The sequence below is a fragment of the Palaemon carinicauda genome, chromosome 10, assembly GCF_036898095.1.
Source record: "Palaemon carinicauda isolate YSFRI2023 chromosome 10, ASM3689809v2, whole genome shotgun sequence".
In the NCBI taxonomy this organism is placed as follows: domain Eukaryota; kingdom Metazoa; phylum Arthropoda; class Malacostraca; order Decapoda; family Palaemonidae; genus Palaemon; species Palaemon carinicauda.
This window is the reverse complement of record NC_090734.1, coordinates 138,392,194-138,419,686: the sequence shown is the minus strand read 5'-3', so window position 1 is coordinate 138,419,686 and position 27,493 is coordinate 138,392,194. Positions and strand designations below refer to the sequence as shown.

The 27,493-nt window shown below is 40.0% G+C and overlaps 2 protein-coding genes across 4 annotated transcripts in view; both read left to right on the top strand.

Annotated features, from left to right (window-relative positions):
- LOC137648505 (uncharacterized) overlaps positions 1–5,627 on the top strand; it is a 50,171-nt gene extending 44,544 nt beyond the window's left edge. The window contains exons 10-11 of one of the 2 annotated variants that reach the window (XM_068381430.1): positions 1,697–1,859; positions 5,271–5,627. In XM_068381430.1, coding sequence (XP_068237531.1) covers positions 1,697–1,859; positions 5,271–5,516 — 409 coding nt within the window. In that variant the 3' untranslated portion in view covers positions 5,517–5,627. The remainder of the gene's footprint in view (positions 1–1,696; positions 1,860–5,270) is intronic. The other variant, XM_068381429.1, reaches the window with a different exon arrangement.
- Positions 5,628–12,557: 6,930 nt separating this feature from the next.
- Positions 12,558–27,493, top strand: part of Vha100-1 (V-type ATPase subunit a family protein Vha100-1) — a 61,633-nt gene continuing 46,697 nt past the window's right edge. For both annotated transcript variants that reach the window (XM_068381982.1, XM_068381981.1), the window contains exons 1-2: positions 12,558–12,668; positions 18,850–19,003. In XM_068381982.1, coding sequence (XP_068238083.1) covers positions 18,887–19,003 — 117 coding nt within the window. In that variant the 5' untranslated portion in view covers positions 12,558–12,668; positions 18,850–18,886. The remainder of the gene's footprint in view (positions 12,669–18,849; positions 19,004–27,493) is intronic.

Sequence of the window (27,493 nt, the reverse complement as noted above, 5' to 3'; positions counted from 1 at the left end):
CTGTGGCATATTAATCTTAGAAGTCTGCATCAATAGTATTTTAGAAAATCTTAAGATTTACTTTTTTAGAATTCTGGGGCAAGTTTACTTCAGAAATCTACGACAAGACTGTTTTAGAAATCCTTAGCAAGGTTATTTAGGAAATATGTGTCAACCGTATTTTAGAAATTTTAGATAAAACCATTTTATAAGTCTCTCAAATGTCATCTCAAGGTTTTTATTTTACAAATAAAAGCTATCAGAGTTCCTCTCTCTCTCTCTCTCTCTCTCTCTCTCTCTCTCTCTCTCTCTCTCTCTCTCTCTCTCTCTCTCTCTCTCTCTCTCTCTTTAGGATACTGAAATGTCTTATGTGTTTTACAAATAAAAGCTATCAGAGTTGAGGTCTCTCTCTCTCTCTCTCTCTCTCTCTCTCTCTCTCTCTCTCTCTCTCTCTCTCTCTCTCTTTAGGATACTGAAATGTCTTATGTGTTTTACAAGTAAAAGTTATCAGAGTTCCCCCCCCCTCTCTCTCTCTCTCTCTCTCTCTCTCTCTCTCTCTCTCTCTCTCTCTCTCTCTCTCTCTCTCTCTCTCTCTCTCTCTCTCTCTCTCGCTTTAGGATACTGAAATGTCTTATGTGTTTTACAAATAAAAGCTATCAGATTTGAGGTCTCTCTCTCTCTCTCTCTCTCTCTCTCTCTCTCTCTCTCTCTCTCTCTCTCTCTCTCGCTTTAGGATACTGAAATGTCCTATGTGTTTTACAAATAAAAGCTATCAGAGTTGAGGTCTCTCTCTCTCTCTCTCTCTCTCTCTCTCTCTCTCTCTCTCTCTCTCTCTCTCTCTCTCTAAGATCAAATGCCTCCAAATCTTATAAACTCCCTTATCATTTTATACCTGAAGTAAATAAATTTCTACCCCTTTATCATTATGCGTACAATAATTCAAATTCTGTGCGAGTTTACTCTTCAGTAATTATTAATAATTTTAGTGTTCTCTTAATTGTATCTGTATTTACATTAGAGTTATTTATCCTAGCTTTGCCTAAAAGCTTTCCTTAAGAATACTAGGTTAGGTCTACCTAAGATTTCATTGATTATTTTCAATATATTTGGTTATATACATATTATCATAAATACTAGATAATGAATACTATCACACTAATTATAATTATATGAAAAATTGTAACCAGTAAATACAGTATGATTAAGCAAAGAAAAAACACCTATTCGTCTTCAACACCTAAACACCGAGGTTTAAGTGAAGTTGTTGAGGCATTTTTTAACGCTACCATATTCATCCTTTTGCCAGAGAACTTTAAATGAGTCAGTCAATTATGTTTTGCATTCATTAGACTCATGGTTCACCGCTATTCAAGATATTTTGAGAAAGAAAGATTTGTGAGAAATCAAGGACTAGGGGCCTACTCATACTACGGAGAGCTAATACAAATTGTTTTAGGCAGTTCAATGTGCTTCATCTTCCCATTTTCAAGCTTTGGAATTCTCTCGATGCTTTTGTTTTCCTGACTCATAGCTTCTCTTTCTTTAGATCAAAGAGCTATTGCTTCTTCCGCTGTGAACCCCCATTCTTTTGTTAATCTTTTTCCCTTCCCTCTCCTTATTTCAATTTTCATTTAGGCTAAGAAATTAAATTAAGAATCCTGTGCCTTGGCCCTCGAACCTAAAAGAAAAAATAAATAGCCTTTTATTACTCTCGCAGGACGTACTACAAGAGAGGAATCCTGTTCCACATCGATGGTACGAAACTCATTTACAAGTTCAACACGGCAGACCCGGAGATTCAACAGCGCATGCGCTATTACGACCTGACACTCAAATCTCAAGAAGACGCCGAAGCTACTCAAGAGCAGGCAAATGATCAGGTAATATACATATACATGAAAACCAGGTAATTGACACATGGAAACCAGGTAATGGGCACAGTAAAACCAGCTAATTGACACATGAAAATTAGATAATGGGCACACGAAAACCAGATAATTGACACATGAAAACTAGATAATGGGCACAGTAAAACCAGCTAATTGACACAAAAACTAGATAATGGGCATATGAAAACAAGATAATGGGGACAGTAAAACCAGGTAATTGACACATGAAAAACCAGATAACGTGCACACGGAAACCAGGTAATGGATACATGAAAACCAGTTAGTTGACACATAAATAAAGGGTAATGGACACTTGAAAACCAGGTAGTTGACACATAGATAACGGGTAATGGACACATGAAAACCAGGTAGTTGACACATAAGTAACGGGTAATGGACACATGAAAACCAGGTAGTTGACACATAAATAACGGGTAATGGACACATGAAAACCAGGTAGTTGACACATAAATAACGGGTAACGGACACATGAAAACCAGGTAGTTAACACATAAATAACGTGTAACGAACACATGAAAACCAGGTAGTTGACACATAAAAAACATGAAAACCAGGTAGTTAACACATAAATAACGTGTAACGAACACATGAAAACCAGGTAGTTGACACATAAAAAACATGAAAACCAGGTAGTTAACACATAAATAACGTGTAACGGACACATGAAAACCAGGTAGTTGACACATAAATAACGGGTAACGGACACATGAAAACCAGGTGTAGTTCTCATGAATTTTGATAAAGTTATCAAGGAGCTGATAAGGTTCCGTGCAGGGGGCACTGAATAATGTCCATTGATTTACAATAACACGAACTATCATAAAATTAAGAAGATTTTAGAATGTCTGGAAGAGTAGATAACCGGAAATTAACGTTGAGAATTAATTATATTCTTTACACGATTAACTAAGAACCAGGACGATTAACGGAAAAGATGAACGTGGATGAATGTTAGTTGTTTAGCTGGCCGATGTGGTAACGTCCGTGACTGGTGATCGCCAGACTGGGATTCGAGCCCCGCTCAAACTCATTAATTCCTTTGGTCACTGCAACCTCCTTAGCTTGTGAGGGGGAGCCTATAGGTCTATCTGCTGAGTCATCAGCAGCCATTGCCTGGCCAAACTTGGTCCTAGCTTGGGTGGAGAGGGGGCTTGGGCTTCTGATCATATGTGTATGTGGTCAGTCTCTAGGGCATTGTCCTGTTCAATAGGGCAATGTCAGTGTCCCTTTCCCCTGCCATTCATGAGTTGCCTTTAAACCTTTAAATGCGACTCCTTTGTGGAGGAATTATACATTGGTGAAAAATGGAACTAAAAAAAAATAGTTGAATGTTATATACAACAACAATAATAAGAATAGGGAAGTGGGGAATATGGGTAAAGGAAGAGTACCCCTGGATACAATCCAATTTATAGCTCAAAGGCAGGTACTCGGGATGGGAAAGATTAAGGAAAATGGAGAAAGAGAAGTACAGGAGAAGAATAAAAGAGAGGGGCAGACCCTCTTGCGATATTAGGGAATTGGTGTATTGATGTTATATAATCATTTAACTAATTATCTGAATGTCAGAAGGTCTGAAAAAAACGTGAAAGTTAGATAGAGATATGAAACATACGACAAGATATGCCCGTCAGAATCAAATTTATGGCTGACATAAATCTCTTTTTATAGTTTATGTATGAAAGATCTATTTTAATATTGCTATTGTTCTTAAAATATTTTATTTTGATTGTTAATTACTTCTCTTGTAGTTTATTTATTTCCTCATTTCCTTTTCTCACTGGGCTATTTCTTTCCGGTTGGAGCCCTTGGGCTTATGACAGCTTGCTTTTTCAACTGGGGTTGTAACTTAGCTAATAATAATAATAATAATAATAATAATAATAATAATAATAATAATAATAATAATGGTGTAAACTGCTTTGACCATGCACGCAATAGCTTTGGAAAAGTGTATGATTATTATTGTTACTTGCTAAGCTACAACCCTAGTTGGAAAAGCAGGATGCTATAAGCCCAGGGGTTCCAACGGAGAGAATAGCCCAGTGAGGAAAGGAAACAAGAAAAAAAAAGTATTTTAAGAACAGTAACATTAAAATAAATATCTCCTATATAAACTATAAAAACTTTAAAAAAACAAGAGTAAGAGAGTTAAGATAGAATGGTGTGCCCGATTGTACCCTCAAGCAAGAGAACTCTAACCCAAGACAGTGGAAGACCATGGTACAGAGGCTATGGCACTGCCCAAGACTAAAGAACAATGGTTTGATTTTGGAGTGTTCTTCTCCCAGAAGAGCCGCTTACCATCGCTATAGTCTCTCTTCTACCCCTACCAAGAGGAAAGTAGCCACTGAACAATTACAGTGCAGTAGTTAACCCCTTGAGAAAAGACCTGTTTGGTAATAGCGCTGTCATGTGTATGAGGACATAGGAGAATATGTAAAGAATACAGTACTCAAGACTATTAATTGTATGTGTAGGCAAAGGGAAAATGAACCGTAACCAGAGAGAAGGAATGTCGTGAGAGAATGATGTGCATATAAATAAAACTTCCATTTGATGGGATTTCAACTTAGTTTTGGAATCAAAGTTTTTTTTTTTTTCTAACATTTTCTTGCATCCTTTTGTTACCAGTTAGTATTAGGGTAAGGTAGGAACTGCCTACCTAAATAAGGGTTAAATGATAATGTTTTATATAATATTTGGAATTGTTATTCATACGTATAAATCAATGTAAAAACTTATTTTCTATCCATGGTCTAGATACGCCTTTGTTCTGAACGTGTGATAGGTCATATATATATATATATATATATATATATATATATATATATATATATATATATATATATATATATATATATATATATATATACTGTATATATACAGTTTAACATATATACACAGCTAATATATATATATATATATATATATATATATATATATATATATATATATATATATATGTATATATATATATAATATATATATATATACGTGTGTGTGTGTGTGTGTGTGTGTGTGTGTGTGTGTGTGTTTCTATATACATTGTTCCCTGAAAACCTGCAACGATATTTGGAATTTTACTAATTATGGTACGAAAATAAAAAAAAAAAGATCTTTTACTAAATTTGGGTAAGGCTACTTTTTTCATTTATTCCATCATAGTATTAGCGAAAGGCAACGTGATAAATGCTGCATAATTAGTTAATTAGATTATTTCATTCCACTTTGTTTTAACCACTGACATTCTTTGTTGGGGCCCTTAGGCTTATAACATCTTGCGTTTCCATCTATGGTTATAGCCTAGCTTGTAATAATAATAATAATAATAATAATAATAATAATAATAATAATAATAATAATTCCCTTTCTTTCTAGCATGGAACATCAAGCCAGCTTCCTTGCTCAACGATAGCCAGCACCTTGAATCTCTCCAGCCTGCCATCGATTCCAAGCTTGCCAAACCTACCAGTTACGGTGACGTCATCGTCTGCCTCTGCCGCTCTCGACAGCATCTATAATAATCACTTTCTTCGCGATCTCCCTCCGTTGTCAAGTGGACTTTTGTACGAGCCGTACCTGACTTCATTTCTCTCTAGAGCATCTCAGAGAGAACTCTTTTAATTAAGAGCAGAGAAAGTGCGGTTGTCTCTTCGTCTGGTTTTATAGAAGACAATCACCTGGCGGGAAAACAGAAAACTAAAAAGATGTAGATTTAAAAGCTGACAGTATTACTATATATATATATATATATATATATATATATATATATATATATATATATATATATATATATATATATATATATATATATATATATATATATATATATATATATATATTGTAGGATTATACATACATATCGGCCTAATTGTTCAAATTAAGTATTGCTGGGACGCCATAGTCCCGATATGATACTGTATATGTTTCACATAGTCATATATTTCATAAAATGTTGGTAATATGTTTACTTGAAGAGATTCATGCACTGGAAGCGTCTCTCTTATAAATTGAATTATCTGGATTTATTTCCCTGTAACGAGAGAGAGAGAGAGAGAGAGAGAGAGAGAGAGAGAGAGAGAGAGAGAGAGAGAGAGAGAGAGAGAGAGAGAGGTGGGGGGTCGGCAACAAGAGTCTTATGAAGATAAGCTAATGCCGAAAATCAGATGTCAAGATAAGAATGATAAACATGCGAACTGCGTCTGTTGTACCTTATCTTTCAATCGCTTAATACAAAGATCTCCATTATTTTGTAATTTTTTTTCTGTCATTACACATAAAAGATAGGATGTCAAATATTCATTTGACAAAATGTCTATTTTTTCATCTTAATAACTCAGTCGTTCATTTTTGTAACATTGAACTTTATAATATTTCTTGACAATCTAAACTATCTACGTAATGATTTTTGTATATATTGTATTGCCACTTGTATATATTTCATGCCATTACCTTTTTGGGGATACTGATTTGTATATGGTTCTCCTGACTTATACTGCGCACGGTGTGTGAAAACAAAACTCTCTCTGGCTGTACAAATACTGTCCTTACTTGCAGTAGAATAAATTGTAAGTTTCAGTCTCTAACTAGAAAGGCTTTTATGCAATCAACCACTTATTGTTTAATCTGTAGACCTACTGAACACTGTCCTAACATAGGTCTAGTATGTCAGATCTATGATCGTCTATGAGAGAGAGAGAGAGAGAGAGAGAGAGAGAGAGAGAGAGAGAGAGAGAGAGAGAGAGAGAGAGAGAGAGAGAGAGAGAGAGATTTTTTCCTTATTCTTCCTCACACATTTGGTCCATCATTGACGCATACATCTGGTAATCACTCATCTATGGGTGCGGATTCGTGGGTTGATGAAGAAAATAGCAAATAATCTAGTGTTATCTGAATATCTCTTAAGGGTTAATGAGAGTGATTTACCTAATTAAGGGAAGTCAGTGGTCATTAGAACTTTAAGAGTCGAGTTGGCTCAAATCAAGATGAGTCGGTGGTTGACTCTTCTAACCAAGATACAAAAGTTGGTATTGGGACTAGGCAAGGTGTCACATCACTCACTCCACAACACTACGATTTGCAGGCACACTACTATGTTCTAGAAGTGTAAATATTCTGCAGAAAAGTAATAGTCATTAGTTACTTTCTATATAGACAGCATAGCTTGTTTACATTAATTTCAAGATTTCATAGCTTGGCTAACATAGCTAGCATTTCTTTGGTTGGCGATTTTGATCTCCTTGTATTACACTACATTCTGCTTCAACGTTTCCGTAGTTCTCTACAGCTAAACAAATGCTCTGCTGTGTCATCTGCTTTTCTACACAACTCACAAGGTCTATCAATTTCACTCCTGTTTCTATGATTTTAAAAATAAATCATATTCGCCTTCATTTTAAATATAGCGTCTTTAGCGTTAAGTTCACCTGTGTAATCCGTTTTACAATTCACATGTACAAATCTCAACTTTGAAATTTCTGTTTTTTTTTCTTTAATTTTTCTGTTAATTTAAGTTACTACATTACCCTCTATTTCTTTCTGTGTGTTTTCTATCACTTCTTACCGTTTCATTTTAAATTTCATTCTTTTAGCATATTTAAAAAACAAAGACTTTTTTTTCGAACATTCCCTATATGGCACCCTCATTTGATCTTCCACTATCTGTAGATAATCGCTTATCATCTGATGCAATGTTATGAAATATCATGTTTCTGCACAAGGTCACCTTATTTTTATCGACAAAATCGTCCTCTTCTGAAGCTCTCGTTATAGTTTCGTACTTTCGGAAAACAAAATCCTCCAAAATATTGTTTTGGAGTCGTAAGTTTCAAACTATATGGCGATATGAACAATTTATCTAAAATAGAGCATATACGTAGAATGATTCATAAGTTCTCTTATCTTCTCCAGAACAAATTGCTTCTTTCAACTTAATTCCCTAATGCTTTCTTAGAAGATCTTTTCAAAGAGTGATTGGTGGGGTCAACTTATCATTCTCTGTGAGCTTGTAATACCTTTAGGGATAAACAAAACAAAGTAAGTAGATATGAGATGTGATAAGAGTAAACGAAATTCAAAGAAGGCAGGATGAAGTTAACAGAAAAGAAATCTGCCGTTATCTTGATAATGCCATTCAACAGTCTAAAGAGTATTTAACGGAAGAATACAGTAAGTCTTGGTAATGAAATATCAGGTAATCTCAGAAGTAGATTTACGAATAGGCCTACTATAACCCACTGCCAGCCTAGACTTATAGTGAATTTCTAGGGATGGTTTCCATGATTGAGACTACATAATGAAGGAAATGGAAATTACAGTTAAATATGATTACAATCAGAAAGATTCTCAGTCTTTTTATATACTATGAAACATGCCTTGTCGATTTACCAAATGTTCTCATCTTAGTTTTGTAAGTTATGTGAAATATCATTCGTTCTACATGTGTTGTTTATTGGACCAGAATGGACACAACGTGGTCCATTGTGTTTCATTCGCTCCAGACTTCTGAACATTCCATGTACGCTTATACATTGGTAGGAGTGAGAGGGTAGTGAACAGCAATATTATTATTTGGAACTGTGTAATGATGTCCCAGTTATTTTTGGTAATGTCATTAACGCAAATAAAAGTATATTCTGTATTGATGTTGTTTAATTACATACCCATCTACTGTAGGCTATTTCCTTAAGTGGTTACTCCATAGGCCTAGCTGTTCAAAACACTATTATCCTTAGGCCTAATATTGTTGTTACTGTTACTAACCAAGATGCAACCCTAGTTGAAGAACCAGTCCAATGCAGAAAAGAAACGGAAAAATAGTAGAGAAATGACAAAGTATAAATCTATTTAAGAAATAGAACGAACTTTTGAAGTTCCCTGGATTCTATTTCATCAGAAATATCATTCTTCAATTTATCAAATAAAAGGGCCAGATAACTGTAGGCCTATATTATTGAGCATTGTGAAAAATAGACTAGACTTTCTGAATGAATTGCATACTTAGTACTAATTTGTATATGGGAAGATCTGAATGCGAAAGCTAATTAAATTTTAGTAAATCTTGCACAATACACACAAGCACTCATTGAATAATAATAATAATAATAATAATAATAATAATAATAATAATAATAATAATAATAATAATAATAATAATAATAATAACAGACCATTTCATTGACACTGTTTCTTGACTGCATTCAACTCATTTAAAATTCCAAGTGCTGTTTTCTTAGTCTCAGTTCCATTTTAAGAAACTTCCCGGGTTTTTATCTTCTTAAAATCCACATTAACTGTATATTCGCGTCTTCTATGATTTGATACATGTTTTAATTAGTTTGTTCTGAACACTATTTTCCAGTGTGGTCATCAGTATAGTTGATTCTAATGACTAATAAATTTTCAACTTATGATCTGAATATTAATCTCCGACATTATCGAACAATTACAGTGCAGTAGTTAACACCTTGAGCGAAGAAGAATTGTTTGGTAATCTCAGTGTTATCAGGTGTATGAGGAGAGTGTGGGATGAATAAACCATACCATTCGGTGTATGTGTAGGCAAAGACAAAATGAGTCGTAACCAGAGAGAGGGATCCATTGTGGCACTGTTTGGCCAGTTAAAACTGTTAAAACACCCAAAATAGCTCTCTAGCGGTATCTTAACGGGTGACTGGTGCCCTGATGTAACCCATCATATTCGATCAGCTCCAGCCTCTCAGATACGTTAGATTAGTGGTTCTCAACCTGGGGGAATTCCCCAAGGGGATATTTCATGTTTTCGGGGTGGGGGTTGGGGGTGGGGGTGGGTTGGGACCAATGATTGGCAAACTCCAACGATTAGAATGTTAATATTTTATTGCGTTTTAGGAATAAAAGCATCAATATGCTATTTATATTAAGCTTTATCAAATAATTCTATATGGAAGACACTGATTTTTCAGGAAATAGGCCTATATTTGAATTTTTTCCGACTCAAACAACCAATTTTAGTTCTTGCCTGATTAGCCAAGGTTGTTAATCAGTTTGTTATTTGAATCTATTACACTTTTAAAATAAAAATAGTAATAAAGATAATCAATGTAATCCACTTTTGACGACATTTGTGTACTACGAAAAAGCCTTTGGTAGCGTGCACCGGCCAATTTTGTGGAGAGTCCAGCGTTATTATGGAGTTCCTCTTAAATATACAAATTTTATTAAGTCTGTCCATGAGCATAGCAAGCGCAAAGCAAATGTTATTGGAGTCCTATCAAATGAATATCTAGTGAACAGCTGAGTTGTGTTGTCATGTATGTTATTTAACCTCTTCGTGGATTTTGTAATGCATAGATCAGTTGGGGATGGTGGAGAAGAATTTAACTGGATTGGTAGTAGGAAATTAGCTGACCTAGAGTGTGCTAATGACGCTGTCATTAACAGAACACCACAGGACTTGCAAAGCTTGCTTACCAGAATCCATGAAATATCACATGAGGTTGAGCTCGAGATAAATAGAAGACAGATATGATGAGAACGGAATATGCAATGGAAGAGGAAATATCATTGGAAGGAGAAAGGATTTATAAGGTGGAATCATTTAATTATCTAGGAACTAGGATCTCTAATCCAGGGTCTTTTGAATTTGTTTAGTGAAAGATTGAAAAAAAAGCAAATCAGATAATGGCTAGGTTAAGTAAAATTTGGAAATCAAATCACCTGAAATCACATATAAAAATCAGATAATCAGGCTATATATCAGTTTAGCGAGATCGGTGCTACTGCAAGGACATGGGTTGTGGTATGACAATATAACAATACCCAACAGATTTTGTAGATTTGAGAACGAAACCATCAGAAGAATATTGGGAGTTAAAGGCAGGACAGTATTAGAAATTAAACTAAAGAAGAGATTACTCTAATGCCATATGTGGATGAGTTCATGGTAAGGGGTAGATGGAGATGGTTTTGGCATACTCTTTGGACTTCCCAGACCCCAAGGGAGATTACTTCAATAAACTTTCAACTGGACCCGACGAGGCACTAGAAGAATTGGAAGACCTAGGCCTACATGTCTGAGGACTATGAAGCGTGAAGTGGGAGATAGTGAACGATGAAGTATTATGTTAAGAGCTCAAAATAAAGACGACCGGTGAAATCTAACCGAGGCCCTTTACTTCAATATGCGCAGGAGATGATGATGATTAATAATAATACTGAAGGCCTAACCATGCATTACCAAACTAAAGCAATATTCAAATGAATCTGCAATTGTACTGTCTAGATGTTCATAGACATGATGAATGTTGATAGGTAAATTAAAAGGATGTTACGTGTAGGAAAAAATGTGTGAAATGTATTATTTTCCAATGCTAATAAAAATCTTTAAGTGTTACGTCACTACAGATCCGTGTTGCAGCCTCAGCGCAGAGAACTTGCAACTCACCAGGTGTCGTTGAATAAACTACAATTCTACACATGTCAATGTACTAAGGATGTAATATTTGAATATAATAATATTATAATTAACATTTACTACATATTCTACCATATGAAACAATATGATAAAATGATTGATAATCCATATGGCCCATTTGTTAAGAATTTCTCTTACATTTCCTTCCCCCATGTTACTATTGTGATTATCATCATAATTAGATATTGGATTATATTTTAGATGGTGAAATTTTATTTATAAAAATCTGATTTTACGAGTTTTCAATTGAATAAATGTATTATAATCCACATGGTCTTTTTGTTAAGACCTTCTCGTAAATTTCTTTTCATTATGTTACTATTATGACTGCTATCCTCATCATAGATTACAGGTAAATTATATTTTAGAGGATAAAATATTGTTCTTTAAAATCTGAATATATTTTAAATCTATTAGATACTACCACTAGAGAGTTATGGCATCTTTTGACTGGCCAGACAGAACTACATTAGATCCTTCTGTCAGGTTACGGTTCATTTTCCCTTTGCTTTCACATACACCTAATATTCTGGCCTATTCTTTACATATTCTCCTCTGTCCTCATACACCTCACAACACCGAGATTACCAAACAATTCTTCTTCACCCAAGGGGTTAGTGTACTGTAATTGTTCAGTAGCCAATTCCCTCTTGCTAAGGGTAGAAGAGACTCTTTACCCATGGTAAGCAGCTCTTCTAGGAGAAGGACACTCCAAAATCAAATCATTGTTCGCTAGTCTTGGGTAGTGCCATAGCCTCTGTACCATGGTCTTCCACTGTCTTGGAATAGAGTTCTCTTGCTTTGGGTGCACTTTGGCTTACTATTCTATCTAATTTCTCTTCCTCTTGTTTTGTTAAAGTTTATATAGTTTACATAGGAGATATTTATCTTAACGATGTTACTCTTAAAATATTTTATGCCTTATTTTCTTTCCTCACTGGGCTATTTCCCCTGTTGGAGCCCCTGGGCTCATAGCATCCTGTTTTTCCAACTAGGTTTGTAGCTTAGCAAGTAATAATAATAATAATAATAATAATAATAATAATAATAATAATAATAATAATGATAATAATAATAATAATAATAATAATAATAATAATAATAATAATAATAATAATAATAATAGAGGACCAAATTTAAGATACACTACTAAATTCATACCTCCATTTCATGGGCTGCAAATTTACTACCATTGAATCGATTTCCTATTGGTTGGCCAGTGGGTTTGTCGAGTGTGTGTCACCCAACTAGTCACTACTTAAGTCACAACTAAATATGTTCTCTCTCTAAATTACACTCATCCCTTGTATACACGAAGACTGGCAAGTATAATGAAGATTCTGTTTCCCTTATATCATGTTAAAGGTTCCGAGATACGTTTAATGAACAGGGTTTACTATGGGGGAAGAATTGACAGATTAGCGAGTGTCACGAATCTCGTAAGACATTGCATGTCACGTACAGTTAAGTACATTGGTTTGGGAACAATACTTTTGCAAGTCACTCGACTTTCAATTATGGCCATTTTCTGAGGCGCCTAGCTTTTCTTTTAAGTTTGCATTACAATAAAGGCTCGTATATATTAGCAGGACCTACAGTACTTGACCTACAATAGGTAGTGTATAGGGCTTGCCTTATAGATGCGTATATAGATATAGTATTTCTGAAATTGGTGCAGACTGCAAAAGATCCTAACATAATTTAGAAGGGGTCTTTATAACCTGACAAAATATTGTGTTTGAGAAGTGTATACTTCGATTTCTAACTAAATACATGAATCATATATTTTCTTGTAATCTACCCCGATGTAAAACTAAATAATTTGGAAATCAGTGTTTTTGGTTCGGGAAACATCGGAAAAAATATTTTGTAGTAATAATAAGGGTCAGATATGCACAATAAACACGTAAGATAACATTTGGAGAAAATATATGGTTCATATAAGTGGCATAAAGTTAAAAGTATAATGAAGTGTAATTCATATTACGTCCCAAATGGTTTTTGCTCTGAAGTAAGTTTGCGTTGAATGTAGTTCGTTGGGATACGGGAAGCTAAAAATATGGTTTAAGGCCAGGGGTTGCAATGAGGCGTAGACCCCACTGGTGGTTAAGTAAGTAAGGATGTAGCTCCTAGGCTAGGTTAGGTGGTGTTCTAGTGTATGTATCTCTTTTAAAACGTTTGGAGCCTTTGTATGTTAGCGGCCACATCCTCCCACGTGCAATAGAAATGGACATCGACTAACGTAAACCCACCCCCTAATTTAACCTACAAGCCGTGTCCTTACCTATTTACCTAACAGGGTTTTTTTTTTTTTGGGGGGGGGCCACGCCCACCTGCTATCCCTCTTACACTGCCATATTCTTAGTTGGCCGTCATCCTACATACAAGTGGCTGCTATTATACATACACCCCAAAGGTTTATCATTTCAGTCCCTCCCAACAAACTAAAAAGGCTCTGTAAACAATATCTCATTGCTACTCTGTTCTGGCAAGCAGTAGGCCTACATGGATCAGCTTTGCACGCCAAGCATGTGGATCATTATTTTGGGGATATTTTTTAACTTTAGATATGCAACAATAGCTTTATACTGAATGGAATGTTTTAAACATAATCAGTTGACAAAACCAGTAGTTATACTAAATTTCGAAATACATTGAACTTGCGGAATTTTTTTTTTTTTTTTTTCTGTTTTTTTTTTTTTGTGTTTGTGATGGTAGTCAGGCTAGATCTGAAGCAGAGAGGGGGAGATAAAGGGCTATTGTAAAATAACATCTGGGAGCTTGTGCATAAATTGGAAGTTCTTAATTGCTGAAAGTAAAAGCAAACATCACATCAGTCTCCCAAAAGTTAACAATCGAGACAATGATATGGTGTTGACAATTTAAGTGAACAGTGTGCTAGTTACTTTGACTCAGTCCACATTAGTCATACAGAGAAAAATACCAAATTTACTAACAATCCCATTTTTGTAGAGAATTAGTTTCACTAGAAATTTAATTTAATAATTATCATCATCAAAGTCATTAAAAACCCTTTCAATACACTAGGAATGCGAAACGAATATTGGTTAGGCCTTTTTTGCAATTTTATATGGCATCCTTTGGTGGAGTGTTACAAGGCCTCTGTAACCCTCCCCCCAAAAGGTAATGACAAGATGTCTTAGGTTAGGTCGGAAACTATATGATAGGTCGTATCCCGCTTTGTTTCCCTTCTGAAATATTGTTTTCAAGGTGTAGTTTTCTATTTTTAGACATCTTTTTAACTTGAAAAAGTACAGGGCCCCAACAAATATTTTCTCCATAAGGATTATTAGTCATGCAGCCTTACCTTGCGTTTGTTGTATCCTTATAAAACCTCCCAAATCTACCAATGTTAAGGCTCCGGGTCGTATCTTGACCTTGTTGGTGTGTAGGGCAAACCTGTACACTCCCTAATCTGAGCCTGGGTGCCATGTCTCTTAAAAACCCACGAATAGATTAGCCTAAATCCACCTAAATTCGTTTTCCGAGAATTATTTCTGTATATTTAGGGGTAGTTTGTAGAATGTTGGACACACCTGCAAACTAATCTTATTAGAGGTGGTTTTGTGGTCACAAAGGGCTGTTAGCCACCTGTTAAGGAGATGCCAACATAGGTAAGGTTAGGGGGGGGGGGTATTTTACATTAGGATAGATATCTTTGATATAATTTTTCTATGCCTGAGCCAATCTGTGAACCTTCCAAATTCATATGTGCATTGTTCATAGATATGACTTTCTAAGGATTATTATTTTGTATGACTTTGTACATGTTAAATGGTTTTTGTGCAGTTTATAGAACATCTGACAGCCACTAGATTATTATCATCATCACCACCACCACTTGCTAAGCTACAGCCTTAGTTGGAAAAGCAGAATGCTCAAGTACAAGAGCTCCAACAGGGAAAATAGCCCAGTGTGGAATGGAAAAAAGGAAACAAATAGAATAGAGTGCATGAATGTACCCTCAAGCAAAAGAACTAACCAAAGACAGAAGAAGACCATGGTACAGAGGCTGTGGCACTACACAAGACTAGGGAACATAGGTTTGATTTTGGAGTGTCCTCCTAGATGAACTGCTCACTATAACTAAAGTGTCTGTTCTACCCTTACCTAGAGGAAAGTAGCCACTGAACAAATTATAGTGCAGTAGTTAACCCCTTCAGCGAATAAGTTTTCGGTTTTCCAAATAAGTTTTCGGTTTTCCAAGTATTGTCAGATGTATTTGGAAAGAGGAGAAAATGTAAAGAATTAACCAGACTGTTTGCTTTAGCAAAAGAAAAATGAGCCATAACCAGAGAGGGATCCAATGTAGTACAATCTGGACTGTCAAAGGGTCCAATAACTCTCTAGCGGTATTATTTCAGTGAGTGGCTGGTACCTTGGTTGTGTCTTCAGTTTTCTTTTGGACTTGCTCCTTGGTAAGAATTCGTAGGGGTTTGAGAACTCTCCTTGCCCTCAGGGCGAACCTCAGGAAAAGTGGAAGGACAGTGTCATCTTTCCCTAGTGAAGGTAGTAATATAGAATATTACCCTGCCTTTTCCTTCAGGGTTTCCTACGGCTGTGCAGACTGTCGAAAATTATGACAACCTGAACCTAAGGATGTTGTACTCTTCGTTGTGCATTGCTGATGCTCCTCTATTGACGGGGAAACTGCTGGTGGTTTTGCCTGCTGCCAGGACTTCCGATGATACCCTTTTGGTGACGACCGTGACTACTACTACACATTTGAAGATGCTAATGGGCGTGGCACCTGCTGACGTGGTCTCAAATCCAATTGAAGAGGCCAGGGGAGCATTGTCGTTGTTCCTACGACCTCAACCCAGAACAAGGCTGGCAAGACGTGTATGTTCCTTCTCCTCTTCCATTTCTACTTCCTCCTCTTTCAGCTTTTCTTTCTTGCCCTCTTCCTCGTCAGCGTTTTCTGACACAGATGCTTCCAGGAAGAGAGACTCCGACTAACCAACCTTCTTGGACACATGAGAGAAACATTGCGGTACCGAGAACCAACCCAGCCAGGAAATTTGTGCTCAATCCCCCAACTAAACCCTCGAGGAACACCTCGTTTCCTTTCCTTAGAGATACTTTGGTATTGAAGGAAGGAAGGTTTGTTTGTGATGAGGTTCCATTGTGTACATTCTATAGGAAACTGGGGATGAGAGGAACCAGTGATCGGTCTCCTCACCAGCATGCGCGACAATACGTTCCCTTGCATGAGCGTGATTGGAAATATGATCCTCAGTCGTCTTATGATCTGTCACCTTGTAATCAATTGCTTTGTGATAATTTTCTTTGTCATTCTCAAGTCAGAGGAAACTTTCAATGCACTTTTGCTGTTTAGTGTATGATCACTTGTCAACTGTTCTTTTCCAATGTGGCCAGTTAACACACCGGGAAGTTCTCTTGTGCAGGCACAGCTTGGAATAAGAACAGCTGACCACCCAGAACTGCTCTTCAGCACTTACAATTGCCGAGATGTTCCATTGAGTACGAGGTTCAGCAAGTTCCTTCACCACCTGGTGACCGGTATGCACACGACACATTTTGGCGCACCACCCGATACAGTGCATACTGGCATGCACCAAAGAGACTAAAGTACTCAGTACTCGGCTGTGTTTTGGGACGAGAGTATCAGAGGCCATTTGGTTTATGAATGGGAAGACAGTTATGCATGAAGTGATAGGAAAGCCTTTCATCTGTTGATTTTTCTGCCATGGAAGCCTCTTTCATAGCCAGGCTCGGGGTGACTTCCCGGATTGACATTGGCGTAGTACAGGAAGATGGTCACCGTCTTCTGGGAAGGCGGGGACCTTTATGGCGCACCAGTCGGCAAAGCATTGGCCCAGCTGAGTCCTGAAGAAGAGGGATGCAGTAACATCTCTATTCTTAAGGCAAGTTGGAGAAGAGATGACTCAACGCTAGGTCTTTTTGTGCCCAGCCTGGTCAGATCAGGAAGGGCAGTAGAGGTAAGGGAATGAGGAAGGAGATGCTGAAATCAGCTGTCCCCTCCTCCTGTGGCTTCAAGTTGTGGGATATCTGTCCTACCATTGGGTAATGTGGCAGCAACATAGAGTGGAGCTATGGCCTATAGAAGGCCAGTGGGATGGATACTGTCAACATTTTGAGATCTTAGACCTTCCGTCACATATGCCAATGACGTTCGAAATGGGTGAAAGCTCTGAGCTTGGCAGCAGAGGTGAAAGGAATGGAGGAGAAAAATGCCCTTGAAGTTTCTTGAAATATATCTGTTGGGTTCTGCAGTCGGCTTTTCCTGGTGAAGAAGTCGCCCGGTGGCTGGAGATCAGTAATCAACCTTTCATCACTGAAGTGTTGTGCAATCTGCTAGAGGAAGAGTTCATGCTTTCAGTGGATCTGAAGGACCCTTATTTCCAAATTACACATCCATCAACTCTCCAGAAAGTACCTCCGCTTTTGTTTGGAGGGAGTATTGTACTGTTTGTGTACCAGTTCAAAGCCTTGTGCTTCAGGCTGTCCATCACTCCCTGGGGGGGTCACCGGTGATGTGATCAGGAAACTCCCCTTGTCTTTAGTAAAGTTTGATTTCAATTTTAATGTGCCAGTATGTGGTGAAGTTGATTATAGTAAAGTTATATGAACAAATGTGCAAAAGTATAAATACTTTAGCAGTCTGAAATTGCAGAAGTATATCATATGTTTAAAACATAAAAATTTTTCTTGAATGTATCTTGTTTGTCATAAGCTTTGAGAAAAGACTAAAAGACAATATTGTATTGTATTGGAAGCTTTAGTTTTTTCTATTAATCATACTGAGTGTTTATTTAAAGCAATAAATTCTAGAATAAGGAATTTAGTGAATTTCAGTGGAGGTACAGCTTATACCTAAAACATTAATTTCATGTTGGCCCCATTAATCATATACTTTGTTGACTTATTTCTTTGGGCTTGGCTTTGAAAATGTATCGTGTGCAAAGTGTTCTATATCTAGGACATTCCAATTCACAACATCTGAGCCAAGATAAAAATTGTAAGCTTCATGTACCTCGCAGCTGTTTAAATAAAATGGTCACAAGTGGTAGAAACATATAGTGTGGGATGGGTTGATCATAATTTTTTATTACTTGCAACTCTTATGATGAATTGGCATAGAAGGCAATGAAGTGATATGATCAATCGATTACATGTAATAATCTCTTAAATAAAGCATGGGAAAGGCTTGTGCAATGGGCCCTTACTGCTTATGTTTTTTTTATTCCCCCGTTCACGTATCTCGAACTGTGTCATAAGACTTTTGCGTTATTCAGAGAACTCGTTTTTGGGGGGGGGGGAATAATTTATGATGATACTGAATGTGATTGTAATACTAGTCACATAATTTATGCAGCATTCTTATTGCTTTAACAATTCACTTTTACTCGTAGGAACCCAATCAATGTTGATTTTTCTAGATGTATGAATGAATTTAGGTTTCATTTAACTAACTTTTGTGAAATTTTTTATTTACAGGTGGTGGCTGCTGTGGGGTTAACAATAAAACGCAGCCATGGGGTCTTTATTTCGGAGTGAAGAGATGGCCTTATGCCAGCTCTTCCTTCAAAGTGAATCTGCATATACATGTGTATCAGAGCTTGGTGAACTTGGTTTGGTGCAGTTCAGAGATGTAAGTTCAGTACTGATTTAGTTTTATTATATAAGTTCAAAGTTTGTATTTACAGGGAAAACAGGCATTGCCGTTTAGTTATTTTAACTGTTTAGATTGACGTTTATCACTGTTTTTTGCAAGACTTTTGATTTATATATCTTGTGCTAATTGGTATGTAGATGATCTATATATAGTATTGCTCTGATTCTTTAATGGTGCAATACTGCAAGCAGTTCTATTGCTGTATAAGATTAAAAAGTCTCCTTCAATGGTGTTGAGCAGATTGGGGTATATAGTGATTGATTGAGAACAGGAAAAGGTGCTATGTTCGTTTTCAAGTATGTTTTATCATTAGCTTTCATGAAACTTTTCCCTTACTGTATTTAAATCTCGGTAAGGAATGATGAACACAATGTACTGTACTTTATATCTAGTTATATTAATGTTCCTTGTTTATTCCTACATGTGATACAAACCCTTATCTTATGATAAGAGTATGACTTCAACGAAGCTGAGAGTAAACATACAGCAGTAGCCTATCATGTGACGTTTGGCATAAGCCTTGAGGAGAGGTAGAATGACTGGTCCTTCTACCTCTTTCTTGTTCCTCTTTCGAGGGGATGGAGCACCTGCAACTATTGTATACTTATCAAATGGCTGATTCTGGTTAAATACATGATGGAGCACTTTTTTACACTCATTACTTCTCCTGGTAAGTGGAAGGACGTATCTGTGTTGTACCAAGTTTGACACGGCTAACACCACACCCTGATAGGGAGATAGATTTTCTGGGTCATTGTATTGTACTACAGTAGCTTCCTTTCAAGCCAATACTGATCGAGGTCCTAACAGTTTTCCCATCCCTATGATTATCTGTTAGTAGGTTGTTGGAGTCTCCTTCCTCACTTCTGTAAGGGACCAGGAAAGATGACAAGTCCAGGGAAGAAGAAAACCTTCCACTTTTGTTGTTGGGGACTTCCTTCCTAGCTACAGTATAGAAACCATAGTACATTATAGAATCTGGAATCCTTTAAGTAAGATTTTCCACCTCAACCATCCCTTTCAATTCTAGGCTTAAGGAAATATGGGCTACTTTTTGATCGGCCACCTATTGTTAACAGACTAGTACCTGGTAACGATTCAGTGGCCTGGAAGACATCCCTATTTAAAAGGACTCAGGTTTGTAAAGTTAGAAAAAAAAAAAAATTTGAAAAATGTTTTTGTACTCAACACAGAATAAACCTCTTACATTAAAATAGGAGGTGAGCGCTACTTCTCCTGTGTGCAATTGCAAACGCTTATTGTAACTTAAGGGCTCATCAATTGACTCGCATGCTATTGACACTGAGCATTCTCTTTCTCCCGTACATATACTAATTCGTATGAGCAGTCACTTGTTGGTGTGCGATTTAGCACACATTCTTCTGACTTTTCTCCCTTTTCCGATCACGCTCGCTCTTCAGAGCTTACACATACTTCAGTTGATGCTAATGCTGTTGATGTTTAGATTCGACTTCTCTTGCATGTACTTATTCTTATGAGCATTCATCTGTTCACTTGCTCTCCAACGCGAGAGCAGTCTTTGGATAGTGCATGCTCTATGTTTTGCGAGTATTTTATTCAATCTTTGAATATTCCCTATTGCGAGAAAGAGTGCTCACGCACCACTTAGCACACATTAATCGGTCTTAGAGCATTTTAGCATGTTCTCACGTGTGCCGAAAAATGGCGTGCACTAATCTATTGGCATGCAATCCACTGTTTGCAGGTGAGCGTGAGATCTTTTAATAGAAAATACTACTCATCTCGTGCATCCCTCCACGTGATGTGTACTCATCAGATCTTGATGCCTCCCATGTTCCCGCATAAGCGTGATCTTCAGATTGCGAGCTCACTAGATTTAGTAAGAATTCTTCTGAATGGTAAGTGTCTTGGTAGATTAGCACTCATTCTAATGTTTGCTGTGCTCTCCCGTTGATTCACATTCGCCTTTTCATGCGCAATCAAATCTACTCAAACTTTGTGGTGAAGGATTCTGTGCAGCTCTTGAACCAATTTTTCACCTAAGACTTAAGTCTGAACTTCCCTGGAGTCTCTGGACTTGAGGAGTTTTTATAGAGCTCAACCTGCATGGAACTGTTTAGAAGTCCAGAGGTCGCTCAAGCGATGAATAGGACATCGACCCTCAAAACTGTACTTGGTTTTTCCAGGCTAGTGGGAACCAAGGTGACTTGCCATCCTTCAGGAAAGGACACTACGACTTTATTCAGTAACAGAAAGAATAAGAGAGCTGATACTAGAACTTATTTTTTCAGACTTCCTGTGACAATTGTATGTACTGTACTGTACTGTTCCTGCAAGTGAGAAGATGAAAGGATCATCCTTGATTCGAGCGAAGTCAGAAATATTGCTCTCGGTAAGAACCTGTCAGGGTGGTAGTTCCTGAAGACAAGAGTATGGTATCAACATACAATCTTCTCGTCCGTTTACGCATGGGTCCTTAGATGCCTATATCCTATGCTCGGTGGTAGTTACTCGACAGATCACGTAGCAGACCTAGCTCCCTTAAGGGACAAGACATATCTTGCAAGTCTAAGATAGTGGTCTTGAGATGAGACTAAAATGAGGGGAAAAATGGACTGACCCTTCTACCTCTGTTTTTTCCCCTTCCATAGGGAGAAGCAGACTCTGTTATTTGCAGAATCTGACACTATATGCAGGTAAGCCACTTAATGAATAGGTTTTTCCTACTAGTACCTATTGGTGATCTAGCATATCACCTGCTGCCCCTTCATGTCCAGGTCATAGGAGGTTGACAGTTGGTGTCACTTTTAGTCCTACACAGGACCAAACTACTATGACATTCCCAAGAAAGTAAACTAGCCAGTTGGTTTTAGGGACTTCCCCCCCCCCCCTAAGGATAAGTCTCCTAATAAAGGATGAGGGTTTGTATCCTTGTAGGAGCAAATCTCAAATTTTAAAAAGTAATTTATATTTTTCCGTGTTATACAAACATGCAGGACAGGATTAAAAATGAAACTATAAGAGTAGAGATTACTTGAGTGCCATATGTGGATGAGATCATGATGAGGGGTAGATGGAGATGGTTTGGGCATGCTCTTCGCACTCCCCAATAGAGATTAGTTCACCAAACGTTCAGCTGGGCTCCACAAGGCACCAGAAGAGTTGGAATACATGGCTGAGGACTATGAAGTGTGAAGTAGGAGATGATGAATGGAGAAGGATTGAATTAAAAGCTCATGATAGAGGTGACTGGTGAAATCTAACAGAGGCCTTTGCGTCAATATGCATACATAGGAGGAGATGATGATGATACAAACACGAGTTATTTAAGTTACGCTTCCTTTCTCAACCACCCCGCAAGTCCTACTTTTAAGGTCAAAGTGGCTATTCGTTGTGCAAGGGGCGGGGGCCACATATCTGCCTCCAGTGACTACTGACCCCTCTTTATAGTATAATTTTAAGAGGCAAGTTCTAGCTACATTGAAGCCACACTCCTATTAAAGGATTCTGGTTTCTATAGTTAGGAAAAATACAAATTACTTTTAAAAGCGTGCGATGTATAAATAGTGTGCCATAAACATTAAGGGCTGAAAACGTATTATTCAACAATGATTTTGGATAGTCTAATATGTAGATAAACATATTGAGTGTTGTAGCTTCAAAGATTTAGTTGTTGGCTTAAAAAGAATTTACAACTATTTTAACCTCCGGCCGAGTCCTGTCTGCGATCGTTGCGGAAAAAGTCATGTGTAACATCCCTTAATTTCTTATACTAGTTGACTATATCAAACAAAAAATTTTAATTTGAATTAATTCATATAATAGAAGATTTAAGTTGGAGAAGATACAGGTGTGACTAAGATCTTGGTTTGTGATTTTTTGTGAAAATCAAATCTGTTATAATTTATTTCTTACAGAATAAATTTTTGATTACCTTCAAATATTTTAAAGTAATGTTCTATGAAACTGAAGTTCTGATAAAAAAAACTTTATCTTATTTTCAAGTAAATTTTTTGAAAAAGTGCAATTGAATTTACTGTTTGTTCCAACACGAATACTTACCTCGAACTACTTTCTTAGGAGTTACCTGTAATCTCCTCTCTACCGACCAGAGTTTTGTGTAGGGTACCCTCCATCCCGTTTTCTGTGGATCCTACCCCGGCATTAAAGAATGTGCCCCGAGGGTAGGCTTATCGCTAGGTCGATGTCCTCTCGGGTCGAAATCTCCAGTAAGTTCTCTGGTCGCGACGTGTCAACACGTCGCTCTCGTTCTCTATCGATCCTTTGTGTGCGTTCTGTGTCTCCCACGTGTTCCCTGCGTGGTAACTTGTGTTTCCTGTGTACTGTTCCCGGGTGTTCCTGTGTGTTCACCTTCCACTCTTGTGCTTACCCAGTGTATTCCTTGATTCCCTGCGTGCCTGTGTCTTGCGTTTGTGCATTATGGAGCAAATCCGCCGTTGTCCTGGGCCTAGAGCCGGTAAATCGTGTGGAGCGTTCCTCTCCAAGCCTGAAGTGGACCCTCACTCCCTTTGCTCCTCCTGTAGGGGAAGGGTTTGTTCTTCATCAGATACGTGCCCCGAGTGTGTAGGTTGGAGTGATATCCAGTGGGTACGTTACGGAACTAAAAAGAGGAAATCGTCGAAACGTTCCCCCAGGAAGGCTAGCGTTACTTCGCCGCTACCATCACCCAGTGAGCGGTCCGACGGGGCCTCTGTTTCGCCGTCCCCTACACAGAGTAGGGGCCGAGGTAAGTCTGTCGTGGAGAAAGAACAAAGCGATCTTCCCCAAGAGTCTAGTGAATGTGCAGTGGGTGGGGGGTTGCGGGTCCTTATAGGGCTAGTGAAGAGCCCAGTAGTGCGTCCGGAGAGTCGGCCCTTGTGCTCGGGGGGCACGTGTCCTCCGATGACCCCTTGTGGGTAGTAACGTTGTGTCTGTGTCTTCGCCCCCTTCGTGGGCCTGTGTTTCAGGGTCTTCGGCAGGCGGCGACAACCAGGGTAAGTTAGGTTCTACGGGGAATGATGCCTTCGGTTGGAAGCTTCCGAAGACACCAGGTAGGTCCCTGTTACGAATGGAAGAGGGCCTGGATCCCTGGTTTCCTAGCGTTGGGCGTCAATCATCGTTCCCGACCCCTCTCACGGAAGTCCCCGAAGAATTCCTTCAACCGTCTACCTCGGGCACTCAACGAGTTACGAAGTCCCCCGCGGTCCCCGCTACCGCCCGCCACGCGGTAAGTGCAGTGTCGTCGGGCTCTTCAGAAGAGTATTACTCGTCGGGGGAAGACTCCAGGAGAAAACATCGCCGTCGTAGAGAGCGGTCCAGGAGCAGGCGTTCCCGTTTAGGTCGCGCTCCAGATACAGCAGGAAGTGCTCCCGCTCTCCAAGACGTAAGTACAGGAGGAGTAGGTCACCGGATGGCGATTGGGTCTTCGTACCCCGTGAGACAAGAGTACGTTGTTCCCCGGACCGCCGGTCCAAGGAGTTCTCGCCAAGGATACCTTCCTCCAAACACGGCTTTGACCCTCGCAAGCAAGTTTGCGAGAAGGACTCTACAGGCAGGCATAAGTCCTCGAAGCCTCCGGTTCATCCCGCCCAGCGGGGGGAAACGCGCTTCCTTTCGGGCAGCCTGGCCGAACCAGCCCAGCTGGTGCGGCCTTCGGGTCGGAAGGAACGGTTCCCGCTGTCGGGTCAGCCCACGGGAACCGCGTCCTCGTCACCCAGAGACCTTGAGCAGACGAGAGTCCTCGCTGAGTCGACGATGCCTGCGTTAACCCCTGCCCCTGGTGCGGACGCCTCCGCCGAAGAAGTCCAGTACCTCGGTAGGACGGCGCCCCTGGCTCCAAGAACTAGACGTCCGGTCGGTGTGCCCGGCGTCCCAGCTCCCCGGTCTCAAGCCGAGACCTTGGCTGACGGTAGGGAGGGTTCCCCAATGGAGGACTCAGCCTATAGAAGGGTGATTGGCCTTATCAGGAGGCACCATAAGATTGAGGAACCTGCAGCTACTGACGAAGACTACTGGAGGTCCAGCCTTATACGGCTAATGCAGGCCCCTACCCAACCTAAGACCTCTCTAGCGCTTCCTCTAGCCCGAGATCTGGTCCTAGGGCAAGAATATGTTGACAAAGTGGTGGCTAGTAATGCCGAGGCCCTCAAAACTCAGAGTTCCTCAAAATTGCTCCATGGCCTCAAGACTCAGGGCAAGGTATATGTGCCAGAAGGGCGTCGTCCAGGCCCCTGTAAAGTGGAACCTTCCCTTGACATCCTGAGTCAGGGCGTCTCAGAGGATAGAGCCTCTTCGGCCCCAGTTTGTTTTTCTCCATCGGAGGCCTCCATGATGGAAGAAATGTCGAGGGACCTGGTGCACGTCTCCTCTTGGCTGGACTGGTGGGCTTCCACCTTAGTAGGAGTGCAAGCCTCGTTCGACCCCGCGGACCCTGAACAAGCAGAACCTCCTGAGGGAACTTATTACCTCCGGGGGTAAAACCTTAAAGTTCTTGACGTACCAGTCGCTCGCCTTGACAGCGAATTGGGTACTCCGCAAAAGAGACACCATCCTGGCTAAGGTGTCCCGGAAGGTCCCAGACAGGGAAGCGCGGGCCATGAGGAGCCTGCCCTTGTGGGGTGACTCCTTGTTTCCCTTAAAAGAATTAAGAGACCATTATGGAGAAGGTCTCGAAGCGGAAAGATTTGAACACCCCCAGGCCTACGCCTACTAGGAGACCGCCCTACAAGAGGTCCGTCTCAGACAGTGCCGCGACGGCCCAGTCCTCTTCCAGCACGACGAGGAGAGAGGCTCCCTCTTCCTCCTGGTCCTCAGCGCCTCAGCCCTTCCGTAGGGGGGCTCCAGCATCCTCAAACTCCTTTAGAACAGGTTTTTCTGCCTCTAGGAGAGGCCGTTCGGGCCGCTCCTCCAGAAGGAGATAGAGTGAGAGGCCCCCTATCCCCGCCCAAGCCTCGGGTTGGGGGATGCCTCAGACTACATTGGCAAGCATGGAAGGATCACGGAGCGGAGCCTTGGACAGTGTCCGTACTGAAGGAGGGCTACAGACTGCCGTTCTTAGCAGAACCACCCCCTCTAATCCCGGCCAGCCGGGCGGAATGGCTGGCTCTCAAAGACCCGGTGAAGAAGACCGCCCTTCAAGAGGAAGTGTCCTCCATGTTGGAGAAGGGCGCCATGGAAGAAATTCTTCTCCCAGGCCCGGGTTTCTACAGTCGCCTGTTCCTGGTAGAAAAAGCGACGGGGTGTTGGAGGCCGGTTATAGATCTGTCGGCTCTCAACAAGTTCATCAAGAAGACAGACTTCAAAATGGACACTCTGAAGTCAGTCCTACTGTCCTTGAGGGAGAAAGATTACATGATGACCATAGACCTCAAGGACGCCTACTTCCAAATTCCGGTCCACCCCTCGAGTCGAAAGTTTCTCCGGGTGAAATGGGGTTCTCAGATCCTGCAATTCAAGACCCTTTGCTTCGGATTGTCAACAGCGCCCCAGGTGTTCACGAGAGTCTAAACGACTGTCTCAGTGTGGGCTCACGAACGAGGCATTCGCCTCATCCGATACCTGGACGACTGGTTGCTTCTTTCCTCCTCGAAGGACCTCTTGGAGGAACAAGGGATGAAACTCCTCCAGTTTTGCAAGGATCTGGGCATCGTGATCAACCCGGAAAAATCAAACCTATCCCCATCCACCAGAATGACCTACTTGGGAATGACGTTAGATACCATTCTGGGAAAAGCCTTCCCTTCGGGAGACAGAATAAACAACCTCATGGAAATTATTCGGCCGTTCCTATCGGGGCGTCCCAGGAGAGCAAAAGACTGGCAAAGACTGATAGGGCACCTGGTGTCGTTGGAGAAACTAGTTCCCCAGGGGAGGGTAAGGCTCAGAGCCGTGCAATGGAACCTGAAGAACCTCTGGTGCCAACTGGACTCGCAACAAGTCCTAATCCCAGTTCTACCAAACACGAGGCCCTCCCTGGAATGGTGGCATTGCCGGTCGAACTCACTCAAGGGGATGCCCTTCGGGACCGATCCACCCGAGTTACTACTGTTCACAGACGCCTCCAACCAAGGATGGGGAGCCCATCTCCTCGACGAGACAGCGCGAGGGACCTGGTTGGACGGGGAAAAGGAACTCCACATCAATGTCCTTGAGTTGAAGGCAGTCCAGAAGGCTTGCCTACACTTCGCAGATCTTCTAAGGGGCCACGGTAGTAGCATACATAAAGAAGCAAGGAGGCTTGAAGTCGAAGGAGTTGTGCGATCTCGCCATAAAGATTCTAGATTGGGCGGAAGAGAACCAAGTGGTGTTGTTAGCAAGGTTCATTCCCGGGAAGAAAAACGTGCTGGCCGACGGTCTCAGCAGAGTGGGCCAAATAGTAGGGACAGAGTGGTCCCTCCTCCCAGAAGTAGCCAAGCTCATCATCCAACGTTGGGGTTCCCCGGTGATGGACCTCTTTGCAACCAAACTAAACGCCCAACTCCCCGT